At 39.6% G+C, this 18,184-nt stretch overlaps 1 protein-coding gene across 1 annotated transcript in view; it reads left to right on the top strand.

The window, feature by feature from the left end:
* Window positions 1-1,375: 1,375 nt before the first annotated feature.
* Window positions 1,376-18,184, top strand: part of slc1a7b (solute carrier family 1 member 7b) — a 35,502-nt gene continuing 18,693 nt past the window's right edge. The window contains exon 1 of the mRNA XM_072390202.1: window positions 1,376-1,709. Coding sequence (XP_072246303.1) covers window positions 1,569-1,709 — 141 coding nt within the window. The 5' untranslated portion in view covers window positions 1,376-1,568. The remainder of the gene's footprint in view (window positions 1,710-18,184) is intronic.

The raw sequence follows: 18,184 nt of genomic DNA, 5'->3' as shown, positions 1-18,184 counted from the left end.
GTAAGTTTAAAGAATTATTTTAGCACCAGCAGCACAATTTTGTTACAATTTTCCAGTTCAGACTATAGCCATGCATGCGAACCACAGTTACCAAATGATGGATCAAAACTAGAGCTAATGTTAGTGAATTTCATTCTATTGCCAACATACTTTTGGAGGCTGAAAGTAGAGCATAACCCGTGGTTCACGGCAGCTTCTTCTGAAACAAAATGTTTCTTAGTTCCTCACGCACAAAGAGGAAAATTCAAACTGAAAAAAAAAAATAAAAATATATATATATATATCTATATATATAGATATATATATACAAAATAAATTTTTATAGACTAAGTTATGCTTTGAGCATTTGTACATTATTTTGGCTGTACCTGAACGTCTTTTATTCTTCCATCCATTTTCTAAACCCTTTCAAGGGTTAATGGCTTATCATCGCTAAGAGACAAAAAGACATGCACACTTATATTCATTCTGATGGCTACTTAATGTTTAATCACAAATGTATATGACAAGGCTATAAGAGAAAGCCTAAGCATCCACAAAAAAACAAAGAAGACACAGAAAGAAAACGCAAACTCCGCACAGACAGACTTCAGCCAAATACAAACCAGAACTGTCTTGTGCTTAGGTGATGGTGTTGAACCTTCAACTTTTTACTTTTTAAAGACATTCTGGCAGTGTACCAAGCAATACAGTGTTTCGGTTTTTATGTTGTCCCATTCTTCCTGCAATCTTAAGATGTGCAATAGTACAGGGTTGTCATTGTTCAGTTTTTTTGTTTAAAAAATCTCTACACATGGTTACAGTAATGGAAATAGTTACTAAGAGGGGGTCTGGCTTTCAAAGTAAATTATCATGAGGGAATTAGCCAAAATGGATTCATAGGAAAACTTGCTGTAAAGTCTGGGACATTTTTAAGTGAATTCTAATGTTGAGAATACTTTGAATTTAACCTTGATTTGACCACATAATTGAATTATTATCATGGTTGTTTTACATATTAGATGTTATATTACCATATAATGCAGCTCAATAAGGACCAACTTGGTTATCTTTTTTATAAAGCGCATAATCTACTAGAGACCTCAATTATCCCTCTGCCACTATGCCTGACTCAGAAGGTCTGCGAGGTTGCTCTGCTAACCTTTGTCAAATTGCTCAGGGATCTTTAATCCAGCTTCAGACCTGTTTAATACAGTAGCACTCTGACAGGATTGGGTGATGTTAACCCACTGGGACACGGTTTGCCAGCTGTTCCCTCCCCCTGGTTGTGGGTGAGCACATGAAGGGCTGTTGATGGGTGGGGCAGGGAGGGAGAGAGTGCCTGGAAAACATCCTCTTAGCTCACTGCAGACAGCCATATCAGAGGGAAGGATGAGAGAGATGCTTTAAAATATCACAGGATTGGATATTTCACATAGCTTCCCATTCTGTCCAGGAGTTTTTTTTCTCTTTTCTTTCTTAGTCCATTAGTCTGTTTTTCTTTGATTTCACCCTTACACCTGGAGTTAAAAGCTTTTGAACAGCCACATTTATGGGTTGCTGAGAAGACACGCGACAGGTAACTCACGATGGCCATGGCTTTGGATGCAGTGTGGGTGAGGGTGAAGAATGTCTGCAAACAGAATGGGCTCCTCATCATGTCAGTGTTAGCTGTGGTCATCGGGTGTCTTTTGGGATTCTTTTTGAGGACACGACGTCTCTCAGAGCAGGTCAGTTTGTCTCCTCCCCTTGACCCGGTGTGATGTCATACAGAGACAACCCTGTCCCTGGGCCTCATACACCTAAACAGCACTTTACAGATGTGTATACTTGTGTCTACATGCACAACAGTTCTTAGCTTTAGACTCTGGTTTCTGGTGACCTGTGTATCTTGATTTCTCACCTTCTCTGTCATTATGCCATCTACCAATTGAAAATTATCAAAATACAGGATAAGGTGTCACAGTTTACTGATGTGTAGCACATCCAGGTTTTTTTCTTTTCGTCACTATTAGCAGTTTTATACCAACTGTCTTGAGCCTTAACTGGAGTCAGTTAATAATATAATTAAGAAACTGCATTTAACAAATATGGTGGGTGTCAAGAACAACAAGTAAAAAATTCCAGGAGAGCCCCAACTGCTTATAGGATTATTTACATCTCAAATTAAAATCACATTTGTACTATTGACTGTACTGTGAAGCCCCACCTGCACAAATATGAAATTTGTGGAAAAACTATGTTGATCAGGAGTTGGGAGGATTTGTTTTTAGGGCAGCAAAAACAAATCCTCTACAGTGTCCACATTTCTTGAATAGTATTGTATGTTGGGCATGTTATGCTTTATTTATTAACACGTGTACGAATTACTTTTGGATCATCTTGTCAGAGTCATATTTGAATTTTGTATCATAGGATAATTAAGTACCTTACCTCTTTGACCAGTTGCCCCATTTACAGTGCTGGCATTGAATACAGTACTGACTTTCACAATCCTGACAAACCATCACTATGTCACATGTCCAGAAAATATAATATGATTCATTATTTCTTTAGAGACTAGGCAAGGATTTCCACCATAAAACTGCAGTGTGTCAGTAGCATTCTTAAAACACAGCTTCAAACTGTCAGAGTTTGAAGCTAATGAATCAGTCCCATCAAATTGCGGGTTGGGGGTAACCTTTCAAGGCTCGGAATCTGGAACACTTTATCTAATGTTAGAATTTAGCAACACATTATTAGCTATGTTTGAAATTAGTCAGTAGAAAGGGTTTTGTTATCAGTGGGCACTTGTTTCACTAAAGACCAGAAGAAGGTGTCTGTTTTTCATGTTGTGGTGTTATGTACGTATCCGTGCTCAGAAATTGCAACTTTGGCTCACAGTGTGTTTCCTCAAGCTCACCTCAGTATGTGCCCCTTCCTGCAGCAAATACAGCTACAAATGTGTTTTATATGTAACAAATACAAACCGTGATTGTGGAGGAGAGTGCTTTTTTTTTTTTTTTTACCCTGTAAGTTTGGGGCACTGTGCATAGTTGTTGGAGTTGAAACACACTTCAAAAACATCAATTTTCTGCACAAAATTTTGCTACGGTGTGGAAATAATTCCAAATTTGTCTTATAAACTAAATTAAGAACTGCACAGCTCCCCATCTTCTGTTGTTTGAAACTGTTCTTGTCAGAGGCAGAGAGTCCCATATATCACCCATCAAGTACAGGTGTTTTTGCCTATTTGCATTATCATGTGAATTAAGGGAGGGCTAGATCACTCTCATTCTTAAGGAATTGAAGGACTGCTTTTCAAATGCTAGCTGGTTTGTTGTCCCATAGAAATTTTAACACAGATTTGTCAAACTTGTCAGAGGTTGCTTTAGTCATGAGTACATTGATGTGCTGGAAGAGATAAAGAATTCTGGGAAGGACAAGCATCTTAACTAGGTGAGCCAGCCCACAAGGGATAGTGGCCAAACAGACCAAGAGTGAAACTCTTTCAGTCAAGGATAAGAGCTCCCATATAGTGAAATCTATTATCAGACCACTTGTAGTGGTGTAAGCAAACGGTGGTGACACTTATTCAGTGAGGTGATTAGTAAAAACTTGCTTTTTTGGTCAAGGTTGTTACCGGAGTATATGCTGAACAGTTCCAAGGCATTGAAAATGACAGGGAGTAAGCTATCTAGATTGAAATGTACAAGAGCAAATCATCAGTATATAGTGAGACAAAGACTGTATTTCCGACACTATGCAGCTGCATGTGCTGTGGAGAAAAACAAGCACTGAATGGAATCATCCAAAACAGACAAAAGAGCAGCAAGAAAGAGAGGCAAAAGTTACTAAAGCTTCCAAACAAGTGACCTCTGTAGTCCCAACAAGATGCTCCTCCTGATTTACAAATAAAGCACAAGGGTTTTTTCTTCTTTTTGAAAAAGGAAAATACTACACTACTGTTGACTGGTATTATGTCTTCCCTTTTGGCACAGCAGGCCACAAACTGCCCATCGGCTACATGCAGAAAGAAGAAGGGTGGCGTGGGGGGTAGCAAGTACCAGAGGGAAAAGGCACCGCTTATTTGCATATTCACATATCTCAGAATACTAAATAAGGAGAGAGTGTAGAGTTGTATAATTTTAAGACACAAAGGGTATTTTTTTTATGGGAAATAACTAATCCAAATGAACCGGAATAAGTGTTTTTGTTCATTTGTTTAATCATTCCCCAGAGACTATTCTATAGCTGCTATATGGTAGAAAATCCCAGATAAACTGCAATTCAATTCAAGAGGGTATCCCCTAAACTTACTCCCAGTTTTGGGGCAGATTTCCAAAGGTTTGACGCATTTCAATTAAATTAAATTCAGTTTTATTTATATAGCGCCACATTACAACAAATGTCATCTCAAGGCACTTAAATAATATAGTCTAGTTCAAGCCAATTGGAGTTCAATTCATTGTAGTCATAATCATATCAAATCCAATTAATTAAATAAAAAATTAGTCCAGTTTATACATACAGAGCCAATTCATACACGGAGTCAATTCAAAAACAATATCCTAGCTAAGGAAACCAACAGACTGCACCGAAACGTCTCTTTGGTCCAATCTCCTGCCCTGAGTGTGCCTAAGGCGACTGTGGAGAGGAACGACTCCTTTTAACAGAGGAAACCTCTGGCTGAACCAGACTCAGGAAGGGTGGCCATTCACCTCGACCAGCTGGGGACAACAAACACCATAACACCATTCAAAGGATACCTGTTGGAACAGGGAAACAGAAGTTAATAACCACAATAATGTCACATGTACATAATATCACTTGAGAAATTAAACAGAGGGAAAAAGAGAGCAAAGTGAGGAAAGGTGTGACAGATGAGGTCCCCCAGCAGTCTAAGCCTATAGCAGCTTAACTATGGGATGTTTCAGGATCACCTGAGCCATGCCTCACTATAAGCTTTATCAAAAGGAAAGTTTTAAGCCTAATCTTAAAGTTAGAGAGGGTGTCTTTTTATTTTTATAGTTTATTTGGAATGCCAGAAGAACATGTTATCCAAATGACTTTCAAGTCATGTTATTCTTAATGGAATGAAGAAAATATAAGGCAACTTGGAATCTCTAATCAGAAGGAGTCATACAAAACCTATTCTACCAAAACTTTTTGCACCTCTTTATGTTATGTCTTTTTGGTTGTATTTGTTTTTTATAAATGTATGTACCATAATGTATTTTGCTTTAACATCTATTGATGGATATCATCCACATTGTCTTTGAGTGCAGACAAACTTAACATTACTAAATGGTGAGGACATGATGCATCGCATCTTTATGTTTACATGCTTTCATTTTCTGATATCCCAAGAGTGAGCAATTGGCTGGGGTGCCAGTTTGGGTGCAATTATGTAAGTTTGCAATTTTGTAAGTTCAAACGGTTTTCCTTACTATTGTTATTTAGCTACATGTTAGACTTTAATAACTCTTTCTCACTTATGCCTTTTGTGTGATCCTGAAATAAAATGTTTATTTATCAAAGTAGACCTGATAAACATTTATTTTTTATATTTCAGCCAAAGAACTTATCTTAGGACTGGCCACTATTTGTGATTTGTGACCACACACTTATCTGTCTGGTTCAGTAAATCTGGGCCTTAGCATGAAATCCTCTGTTTTGTGTTAATGCCCTTCAGTGTTGCTCAACAAGGAAAAAGCTGAACTGTGGAATTAATTTCACGTCACTTCCACTGAAAGCACGTCAGAAAGTAATGTATTTGTGGCTACCATGCCCAAGTGTTCATATAATTTTAGATGGACTATAAGAAAAACATGAACACATCGTGTGAGGCTTCATAAAGGAAGATAAGGGAAGAGGAAAGATTCAGAGTATAACTTTCATGATAAAAAGCTTTGCAAAACATCTGAAGTTACAATAAGCACAAAGCAGTGTTATACATTCCTCCCATCCTCTGACTTGTGTATCAGTAAAGTAAAGTAAAGTAAAGTGTGCATAAATGTTTTTTTAAATCATTAAAGAATAAACAAAAAAAATCAAGCACAAGCTTGCAAAAATAATCTGCTGTTTCAACATTTGCAGCTTCAACACCTTACAACACACATCTTTTGTATTACTATGAATATGGTCGTTTTAGGTAGGGGCCCAATAGACAAAATGCAGCCGTTTCTTTCTTATTACCGCTGTGACTAAAGCCTAAAGTCATATTCTCAAATAGACCTAAAAATAGCGTGTGGCTCCTTTACTCTCACAATAGGGGATTACAATCCAATCAAACAAATGGTTTCTCTAATTGTATATCAAATAAAAGTGCCTGTCAATGTGATTTATCACAGGGTACATGGGATGCACAGACCTTTGTGTTTCCAGACAGCTTGTAGACACCCAGATCCCTCTGTATTTTAGGGTCTTGGTCAGAGCAGGGAAGTACCAGTAATCTGTTCAATCGTGTTTATGTGTTTGTGGCTTTAGAGGTGAGATGAGAATTGATTTATATCGAAGAGACATTTGACTGTGCAGTAGCAAAATGCTACAATTATTCAAAATAAATAAATAAGAAGAGATGTTGACTTCTGTAAACAGCTAAGATCGTGCTGGTGCTAAACAGGACTTTTTACGGACTATATTGAAGAAGAGTGGCTTCAGAAGTGTGTGCTCCAGCATCCCCCGAACACATGTTGAAGTGTTCTTGGGCAAGACTTTACCTCATGTTGCCTTTGATATATTCATTAGTGTGTGTGTGTGTGTGTGTGTGTGTGTGTGTGTATGACAGAGAATAAAATGACTGTTAGTCTGTATAGGTTAAGCACTGCTGAATGAATGTATATGTAAATGGATAAATTCGGCTTGTTTCACAAAAGCACTTTGAGTAATCAGCAAGATAAAAATGCACTACATTTATAATCATCATCTCTTTCATCGTCTATAAATATGAAATCTATAAATGCAGTACATTTACCATTCAGTGACACAAAAGTTGACACCAACATGTCCAGATTTGGACCAGACCCAGTCTGACCTCAAGTTAGTGGGATAACTTAGAGAATAAGGTGGGGTTTGCTGAAGAATGATGACAGATTTTTATATGTCCAGGATATTGCTGTTGCATTTGACTGAACTGATGTTAACTAATGCAAACACTGAAATGCAGGAAACTGTATGAATTCCATGCACACTGTAATACCAATTGTGTCTGTATTTTCATGTTGATTTTTATTTTTACTAAAACCAGTCATTACCAAATTCAGTTATTTAGATAATAACTTTTTTTAGAAATAATAACACTTTTTTATTATTGTTTTCAATAAATGGAAAGCAAGATGATTGAAAGAGCCATGATGAAATCTGACATTTCTGTCGGTTTGATCTATTAACAATGATCCTCTAACGAGGTGTCACAGAAAATAAAATAGTATAGACCAGTTTCAAAATGTTTTGTGCTCGAAGTATCATAAATATTGTAAATATTGACATTTACACATTGTAAATATCGACATTTAACATTTTATTTACTGATGGAAAAACTCTACTTCTCATTGAATATATGCTGCTGACCTACAGTATCTGTGTCAAATGTTATTTTCTGACAACGATTCTTTGTACGACTTTTTTTGCCAGAAGAAGGCACTTTTGATAATGCTTTAAAGCTTCTGAACTTTGCATTACTCACAGTTTGACAGAAAAACTGGCATTTCTTTTGTTATGCTGTAAGCTCTGCTGCCCTTTAGCTTGCCTCTACTGCAGCTCTTTCAAGCACTGAACTTGTCAAGTGTTATTGTTAATGTTACATCGATTTTGCCCTTTCCAGCATATTGCAAATGTCTTTCAAAGTTCAGAGATTTTGTGGTTGGTGGTTTGAAATGCACTATTGTACTCGTGCATTCACCAAAGAGATGGCAGTGACTGAGGTAGTACGTTGAGTGGATTGTCCATTAATCACAGTGATGATGGTTCAATCTTTAGCCACGCTACATGGCACTCTGCTTTGTGGGCAACACATTAAATCCTGAGGTGTGTTTGATGTCACGCCACTGACAAAAAATTTGTATGCATTGAGATTTAGACCTGTGTGTTAGTTTTTGTCTGTTCTTCCTATGTTCTGGGCAATGAGCTTTATGTGTAGTGCATATTAAGATGTATCTTTCTGACAATAACGCATTTGTTGTAAACACACACACACACACACGGCCTGACGCTGAAGTGTGAAATGTGAAAAGCACAACAGACTTTCTCTGCTAACTGTATGCAAGTGTTGTTCCACTCATATTCATCAAACTAAGCTCTGTTGCTTAATGCCTTGCAAAAAGATTCTTTAGCTGTCTTTATGCATCATCCTGCAGGTCTTCAATCTACCATCCTCCCATCTCCTTCAACATCCATCACTTTTAGCTCTATGAAATACAAATACCTTAATAATCAACAAGTGGTTACCATAAAAATGCTCTAACATTGTGCCTGCCTTTTGCTTATTCAGCCTTATCAGTAAAAAAATATATACAATTAAGGAGCTAGAACTAAAGGTTAAACCATTTCAAAGAGATTTCAGTATTCACCAATATAGTGAAAGCTGCAAAGTCTTTTGATGCATTAAGCTATCAGAAATTAATAAATTGATGATGATGTTTATAGCAGAGCTCTTTGCCTCTGTGACTTGTTATATCTCTCAAGGCTCACACAGGGTTGGACTCAAACGCAGGACTCGAGGATAAAGTTCAATGAGGTTATTTCCACAGGGGTGAGTTAGCAATTCAATGGCAAGAACAAAGTGAGCCACGATGCGGGTGAGTTCACTGGAAAGTCACTACTAACATCCACGAGGCTGGGGTCAGTCCAAAGTTGCAAAATCCTCACAAAACATCAAGGTATCGTAAACGGGAGGCCAAACCACACTACTGGGGCTCATGCAACGATCTGCCGTTGATTTCAAGTTTTCGTCAGCCTTAAGTAGCAAGTGGATGATGGTTGATTGAAGACAGCTGAGTGATTGCCAACTGCAGAGACGTGAACCACTGAGGAGGCCCACACACACGAAAGGGAGAAAGAGTAAGAGGGAGATAAACAGAGAGAATAGTGTCCTGTTTGTTTGTCTGAGAGAAGCAATGGTTTAGACTTGGCTGTCCCTGATTTGTCCTTGGTCTGATATCAGTCTCGTACCCTATCTCCCTGTGTGGGAGAACGCCTCCTTATCTCCCTGTTTCCAGTCATTTTCCACAATAAGCTTCATCCCACCTGTTTTGACTGTCCCTGTAAGCATGTAGCAGTTTCTCTCAACACTCAACTCAGTCCCTTTCCTGCTTTAACCCTTATCACTGTGGGGTTAATGCTTGTTCTCTTAAAAAAGGAGTGTATCAACTCTGTATAAGCACAATGCATAAATATGGACAGTAAAAGGTAATATTAAACTCTGAACAACAGCAGGCTGTACAGGAGGACTGAGGACGATAGTATCTGCTCACAAGTTCCATGTTTATATCCTAAAGTGACTGAAGTTAATTTCTATTGTATCTTTCTCAGATTTAAATCACAAAGAGATTCAAAATCAAATACAATACGATAAATAAAAAGATTAACAACAAATGACAAGAAGAAAATACATGAAAACTAATTAACACACTTTCAAAAAAAGCCAGAAAACAAAACAAAAAGCTTGTCTGAACAAAAGTTTTAATTAACACTATCAAGACAAAGTAAAAACAAGAAAATGCATTCCATTGTCAAGGTGCAGCAGCTTGAAAGACACAATCTGCATCTGGATCTCTGTTCAGATTATCAACAACATAGCAACCCAAGGTCAACTGGCTGTTAGCATAGCATTGTGGCCAACTTGGCAAATGCACAGCTAGATTCAGTTACTTTTCAAACCCCCTTATTGACTTGTCTATTCTTTTTAGCAACCTGTAAGAAAATGTAGCGATTTTTAGGAAAAGCATCCAAGGAACTGTTCTAGAAGGTCGAGATCTCTCTCCATCTGTAGGAAGACATCGCTCTATTGCTATTCTCCTAAATCAGCCACAAAGAAAAGCAGCAGCTGCTGCTGAAAGTTCCTTCCACATGCCCGATGATGTCTTAGTGGGTAGTTTATAACGAATCTACGAACTGTGTGGGAAAACATTATAGTCATTCTGTTACCTCTAATACTCTCCCTGGGTGACTATTGTACTAAGAATACATTGATCCTGAACTGTCTGCAACAGCTCACCTAAAGTCTAGGTATGTAGTTCTGAACATGAGGAGATCACCATAAGAGGCCTTTGCATCTGCCCAACAGTCCACCATTGTTGACCAATCAAAGTAGACAGGGTCTTTTCAGGAGGGGTCCTCTAAGAGACAGGAGCTCACGTTTTTGAAGCACTCCAAAAGAGAATTATGAATCTCTAAATTAGAATAATATGGGTGACATAATAAAGAGAAAAGTAAAGGTTATGAAGTCTTTCACATGTGTACTTCTTTCCATTAATCTGGTAGCAAATTAATGTGTCAGTGTCATGTGTGAATGACACTGACACATTCACACATGACTGCTTTTTTTATTCATTTTTGGGACAAAAAATTTGTCTTGGTTTGACCTAGTAATATATGTGTCACTTTCACAATGGCAAAAGTGAGAACTGCTGCAGTCATGTCAACAGACCAGCATGCACAGCAACAAAGGTTATTTTGACATGTGATCATCCATTAGTTAGTTGTAGTCAAAGTTTCTTTTGTATGACAATATAATTAAAATACTCCCATCCACCACCTTTTTGTGTAATACAATGCTTCATGTTTCTTACCTTGTAGAAAAATACTAAACTGTTACTCTAACACGACTAACAGAGTTTTATGACGCAGCTTCTCTTCTTACAAACAGTAGTGTAATCCAGAGACAGTGTCCTTAGTGGAACCATTGCTTGAGTTGATAATTGCATCCATACTGTAGTGCAATTAAGATAAGATAAGGTAGAACTTTATTAATCCCAAAGGAGAGCTCCAACATTGCAATTATAATATAAAAAGAAGTGAAAAAATAAAAATAAGTGTAATGAGTAGAAAGCAAGATACATTAAATACAAAGTAACGCAGATAATGACAATTTTTGTTGACGGTTGAAAGTGAATAATATTGCACATACAGTTAAAATATTGCACATGTGGGTTTAAGGCAGAATTACACTAGGTATTAGGTGGGCCCCAGCTGGGCAAAACAGACAAGACCCATCTTGGTCCTACATGGGGACAACATAGATAAAATATGGGTTGTAAGTGGGATTACCCAGGTGTGGGTTTAAGGCAGGATTACACAAGATGTTAAGTGGGCCCCAACTGGGGTTACTTTGCTTTTCAAATAATCTGGCTCCATAATAGTACTTCTTAGAGTAAATTTTAAAGCTTGTAGTTTTAATTATACTTATGCATTACACAAAGCAACCTACTCAGTTACTTTAAAAAAAAATCCGAATTGAGTACTGAGTACAGTAAACATCCAACCTAGAACTGCAACAATTAATCAAATTAATTATTAATCACCAACCAGTTTGAGTCAGGCCTATCCAATTTTTAAAATGGCCACATTCTCTGATTCTCTGATTCTTCTGTTTTCTGGGACCTCATGTACAAAGGGTGCATATGCACTTTTTCATGTCAACGATCAGATGTATCAAGAGCGAAATGACCGTGAAATCAGGGCTGGCGTATGCACTTTTCTACAGCTTTTGATTCTTTGGCGACACTTAGAGGTGATGTTGGGAAACTGTTATAATGAATAAATGTGAACACAATTTGTCCTCAGACTGAGTGATGTGCACGAGTAATTACAGACACCGCACAGCCGTCCGTCAAGTGTAGAGCAGGATGTGAGAATCCCAGCCAGGCGTACTACCGGCAGGCATAAAAAGTGACGTTTTTGGCCACCAGTAGGTGACGCTATAAGCATGTGTAAGTTTGGGCATATGTATGCATTCCTGGTGAAGCCCAAGTGCAGCCTACGAAGTGTGGGGTCGACTGGATAATGCATGTGGGAGGTTTAAGCTTATTTTTGTTTCCAAATAGGTGGCGCTATAACCATGTGTAAGTTTGAGCATATGTATGCGTTCTGGGTGGAGCCCAAGTTTTGTGGCGAGCAGTAGCGAGTTGTCAAAGTGTGAGGGTCTGCCACGGGCACACCATTCAGACTTTGGAAAAGTTGAGCACAACTGTTAATCCCCCATGATTGAAGGGTAGCCACATCAAGTTTGAAGCTGTTAACATTAAATCTGTAGGAGGAGTTTGATCATATGCGACATCTGAAAAAAGGCAAAACGGCACCAATTGGCATGTTCAACTCAAAATTAGCGACTTCCTGTGGACGATGTCAAGAGGCTTTTATGTGTACCTGGGCATGATGAAGGTGTGTAGCGATTCTCGTCCGGCTACGCAAAACTAAGCCCCATGTCACAGATATTTATAAATTTTCTAAGGGGTGCAATAAACTACAATAAAACAAAAGCAGCTCGGGCCCTAATAACGCCTTCAGATACAATAGGGCTTTGCTGCCTTGCAGCTTGGGCCCTAATAAAGAGGCCTAGCCTCTTAGCATGTAGCAACAACGTCTTACAACAAGGTCTTACACGGTGAAACAGCTCCTCTTAGCCAACATAATGCACAATACTTGTTAAAATAACTGCTCTTTGCTGCTGTTGGTGCTGCTCCGAAGAAATTCAAAATAAAAACGTGCAGTGTGACCATTACTGAGAGCGCCACACCAAAAGCTACAAAATCGCCTGTGGTCGCCCACACCAAAAGCGACTGAAGTGGCGGGTCTTTCAAACAGCAGGCATATATAATAATCCAGCTATTCATCAGGACCACATGACGTCACTGTATTTTCGCGCCTGCAGCACCCATGTCACAGGTTACAGCATTGTCACGTTACCAGAACAAGTGGAGTAGGAGGAAAATTAGCGAGAGACCGAAAATTGACGTTATTTGAAAGATGCCAGGAATATGTTGTGCTGTGATAGCAGTCGACAAAGAAACCCTAAAAATATGCTTTATTCCATCCCAAAAGACGTAGACCAGCGGAATAAATGGTTGGCTGCAATAAGAAGATACCACTGGCATGAGCTGAGTTAGCCACAAACAGTCTAGTTTACATTAAAAGTCGCACATACGTTTCCCTTCATGGATAATAAGGCAGGTATGTCAGCTGGCAACGAACTAAAGTGGGAATGTAAACAAACTAGCGAGTTGTTAGCGCCAGAGCTAACAACTCGCTAACAAGGGAAATTTAACGGTAAACCACTACCTAAACCACACGTTTAGAAACACTTTCTATTTATCATAAAAACACCTATCTTAATAATGGCCTGTCATTTTAGGAAGGGACATACTAAATCCTTCATGAATGGTAATTTGGTTGCAGGTTACACCCCAATTCCAATGACAATTTACTCTGCCAATCTCATAATGTCAGAGGACAGAAGACTGAAATTAGTACCCCAAAAATCACAATTTCAACTTGGAAAACTACAAACAGACAGTATAAATAAATGTTTGTTTCACACAAAGAAAAGCAGGCTCACTACATTCTATACAAAGCACAGAAATGTAACATACAGTTCCCCCATCTAGCGGTTTCCACATTCCCATGGTGAGTCTTTCCTACATTTGCCACAGGTGTATTTGCTGCAGCGTACGCAAAGATCGGTGCTTCTATTATTATTGAAGAGTATGCGCACCTGGCACTGTGTCTTTTTCTTCTGAGAAACCTGAAACGCTGTTGTTTGTGTTCTTCCCCTTGTGCCTTTTCCTGCAAAAGCCTGTTTTGAAGTTCCTCTACAAGCTCCAGCATGAACAATTGGCGACTTTCTTTGGATCTTGTACATGCTGTGTACAAGACATGCATTTGTGACAGCCATGTCAAGCAGGTTGTAAAACACAGCCATGGACCATCTCCGTGTTGGGTAGTTGGGTGATTTCTGGTCCATGATATAAACACCACATTTGAAATGGTTGTAATTAACAACAGTGTTTCTTTTTTGTTTTTGGGAGTCCGCAATTTCCACTTTCTGATGCATGGTGCTCAGAAGACAGACTTATTTTTTTGTTGCAAACACTATCAGCAAGGCACTTCCAGATGCACCAGTCAAAATTTGTAATTCGGCACGCATGGAGAACGACAAACCGGATGTACCAATTCAAAAACAGGCTCAGCGAGAACATGCATCGGTACTTAAACAGCATAAGCAAGTAAACCAGCGAACCGATCTATTATTATTATTATTATTATTATTATTATTATTATTATTATTATTATTATTATTATTATTATTATTATTATTATTATTATTATTATTGTATCCTGAAAGGCAACGATAATTCCCAAGTGTGTCCATTGAAGCACACTATTTCATAACAAACAAACAAAGAAAAGGTAATGCAATACACTTAAAAGTCCTATAACAATATTCTAAGTACTATATCAGACTATAATGGTGATAACACATCTATTGAAATTTCAGCTTCTGCAGGCTCATCAGCTATTATGTAAGCATAGGTGAGAATGCTGATCATTGATGACAGTGCTACTCTTCCTGCTCTTAATGGGGGCATTATTTTCTTCTCCACTTTCATCATTGTAGAGTAGTTAGTGGTAACCTTCACGTAGCAGCAACACCTCTGTGACAGAGAAGATTGCAACTACTGCGCATTGACTTGCGCCACTATACATGGCCAGCACAACACCGTGACGTCATCGTGCCAACCATACTGGGGCCTTAAGCCTTGTGCAGCAGAAAGATGATGGCATCTTCCACTCCAATATGGGTCTGGTATGCAAACTGCAGGGTAGCTATATGAAGGTGCTTCAGGACGAGCCTCTCCAGTGACTTCATGGCATATGATGTCAAAGCCACCAGTTTGTATTCACTGTGTATTTTCGACTGTTTCTTCTTTGGCACAGGGACAACCATTATGCTCAGACTCAGGCAGAATATAAATTGAAAAACAGCACACAGCTGAGAAGCACATCCCTTTTGGGACTGGCATTTTGGGACTGAGGCCATCCGGGCCCACAGACTTTCCTGGCCGAAGGTGACAGAACTCTCTTCTCACATCCTCCACCGTGATTGCAAGAGGCCAGCGGCTTGTCAGAGAACCCCAGTGGGGGAGGGGGGCAGGGCTGAGGTGAGGTGAATAGACAGGAGACAGGAGCGTCGTTGAGGAGAGATGGTGTGATGAAGGTGCAGTGAAACTGAAAGGGGGAGGGGAGTTGAGGTGGATGGTGAAGAGGGGTAGAGGGGTAATCAAGGGTTGAGGGGAGGGGGTGGACAAAGGTGAGTGTGTTGGGGGAGAGGAGTCATGAGAGGAGCTGGGGCGAGGGTGGGCAGCGGTCATCCTATCAAATCTGTTAAAGAACAAGTTTAACTCATTGACCTCTTGTAGATCTCCTTCCATCCCCAGGCCACTCTTTTTTTCATGGCCAGTGATAGTTCTCAGACCACTCCACACCTCCCTCATGTTGTTTTGTTGGAGGTTGCTCACCAACTTCCTCCTGTTAGACTCCTTGCCCTCCCCAACCTTCTCCCTCAGTTCAATCTGCACCTTCTTAATTTCCTCCTTCTCACCACTCCTGAATGCCACCTTTTTCCTGTTCAGAATTGTCTTTATGCCGTTTGTCACCAATGGTTTTTTATTGAGGAAGCAGTGTATAGTTTTAGTAGGGATTACATTGTCCATCCATCCATCCATTTTCTATATCCGCGTCATCCGTCATACGCTGGAGCAGGTTATACATTGTCAGTACAGATATTAATGTATTCAGTTATGCAGTCTGTACGTCCATCTATGTCCTCCCCATGTGCATTGCAGAACACATCCCAATCAGTCACCCCGAACCACCCCTGCAGAGTCTCCTCAACCTCCTATGACCACCTTCGTACCGTTCTGGTGACATTGAAAACCACCACGGTCTTCCCATTCAAGGCATCTCCTCCTTCGGATGCCAAGACTTTGTATTTATTAATTAAGCTTTCACTGACTGTATCACATCTGATCACGTCTTAAAACACGAAAGGAACAGGAGCAGGACCCATGCGCTTTTGACTACACTGCAGTGTCGTCAAAATACAGGAGATTAAAGCTGCAGTGTGTAACTTCTGTCGCCCCCTAGAGGAATTCTGCGTTATAACAATGTTATAACACAGTTATAACGATGGGGCCGGCACCGCAATATGACGTATGGCTCAGTGTAACCCCCCCTTCCCTCCCCTCCCCTCCCCGGCCACAGCGGTGGAGCCGATACATCTCTATTGTTGTCAATGTGTGAGCTTACACCAGCTGCAGCTCCGTTGTGTCACATCTTCGGAACAACAGGCAGCCATATACGCAGAGCTTCCATCTGTCAACATAACGTTTAGGCAACTAAATTTACCTATCACAGCACACAGACTCCCCTCAGTAAGTTACACACAGCAACACAGGCTACATACCTTGTAACTTACTACTCGTTAGGCTAACGTTACACAATGTGGCGAACACCAGGTTGTTAACAATAAATTACATTCATAGCACTATTTCCAAGAAAACAATAAAGTACTCGGTCCAGTACATGTAACAGCAACACATCCTGCTTGTAATGAACAGAGTCACTTATCCAGCAGTATCAGGGCAACATTGGTGTGGGACCTTAGTCCAATCTCCTCCTTTAGGGCTCTCCATTGAGGAAAAGCAATGCCAATGCAAACTGTGCTCAATCTTCTCCTTTAGTCACTCACTCTCTTTGACAACAGACCTTCTGCCGAACGGGAAGGCCTTTTCTTTTTGGTGCGATCCACTTCTGAACCTCTTTGTCGCTTCTTCGGGTTCTCCGCCAGGTTGCTTTGAGCAGCGCTCTCCTTCTCCCTCCCTTCTTGTTTTCAGGTAAAACCAAGTCGAATGCGTCATTTCCTGTGCGCCAGCACGGCAATGTCGCCCTACGACACCAAATACAAAAAGAACAAATCCTGAAAAATACTGCGAGGTGTTAGAGGAGCCGAACGGCTTAATCAGTGTTGTATCATCTCCTCTTGTAGTGGCTTGAGCGAAACAAATATGTATATTCACGTAAAAGTAGACTAGTCGGTCTAATACACTGTCGTGATTACTGGAGTCAGAACACCGGGCATACTTAAGTCGGGGAAATGGGAGGTCAGACTAATGTACGAAAAATAATATTGAAATGTATGGTCGGAGAAATGGGAAGTTGAACTTTTGGGTAATCGGAGAAATGGAGAGTCGGACTAATGGCTGCAAAAATTAAGAAATGTATGGTCGGAGAAATGGGAAGTTGGAGAAATAGGAAGTCGGAGAAATGGGTAGTCGGAGAGACCCCGGCTCGTCTCCGCCAGGACAATCCGGCACAATAAGAGTACTTCCAATGCGAGAAAAATGAGAAAAAACGCACAAAGCCCCTTCGTTTTACTTATGAGATAACTTGTTACTTAGTTACTTAATCTACTACTTAAAGTAGAGAACAATTAGGAAAAGTGAAATAATATAGAAAAAGTAAGGACAGATTCTGGCAGGCTGTCACCTGTGACGGGACCAGAAGTAACTGTAATTAGAACTGTAATTCTCAAGCTTTAACATGTGGAAAAGGGATATATTAAGTTGTTTTCATCAGCTGCTACCATGTTTCACACATTCACTGCATGCTTGGCATGCTAAAGTTAATTGCTATGGCGACACGACATCTTGTTTTTAGAAAACTGTGACTCCATAAGGACAGTTATGTTATTCTGCTCTTTATGTACTGTTGAATGTCATGGCTTGTTCTGTCACTTTCACAGGCATTTATGTAAAACATTAAAGGAAAAGTGTCTAATGTGCAAAGGACTGAATGCCATGGCTTTAATTGATTGATGAAGCCGTTGTTGTTGTTACTTTGCTGATTTGTGAAAAGGCTTTAAAGACGATTTTTAACTTTATTCAAAATCAAGCGCAATAGAAAATACTTAATATAATCATAGAATTCAGTCCAAAACAACTTAGCAATGGCATATTGTGGTGTTTTGCAATAATAAAACTGCATTATTGAGTTTGTCCACTAGAAGCGCTGTTATCTAGCTGTTGTATTGCTATGTTGATATGGAGACTGTAGAATAAAATGGTCTTTGTCTGACTACTCCTGCTGGTGTCACATTGATTAGAACATTGTGATCGTCAGCTACCTGGCAGATCATGGCAACATGGTACACGCTGTAGGTAAGTTGTTT

The sequence above is a fragment of the Leuresthes tenuis genome, unplaced genomic scaffold (genome assembly GCF_036924035.1).
Source record: "Leuresthes tenuis unplaced genomic scaffold, fLeuTen1.0.hap1 SCAF_7, whole genome shotgun sequence".
NCBI classification, from domain to species: domain Eukaryota; kingdom Metazoa; phylum Chordata; class Actinopteri; order Atheriniformes; family Atherinopsidae; genus Leuresthes; species Leuresthes tenuis.
Note: the sequence above shows the minus strand (reverse complement) of the source record. Positions and strands in the feature narration are given on the sequence as shown.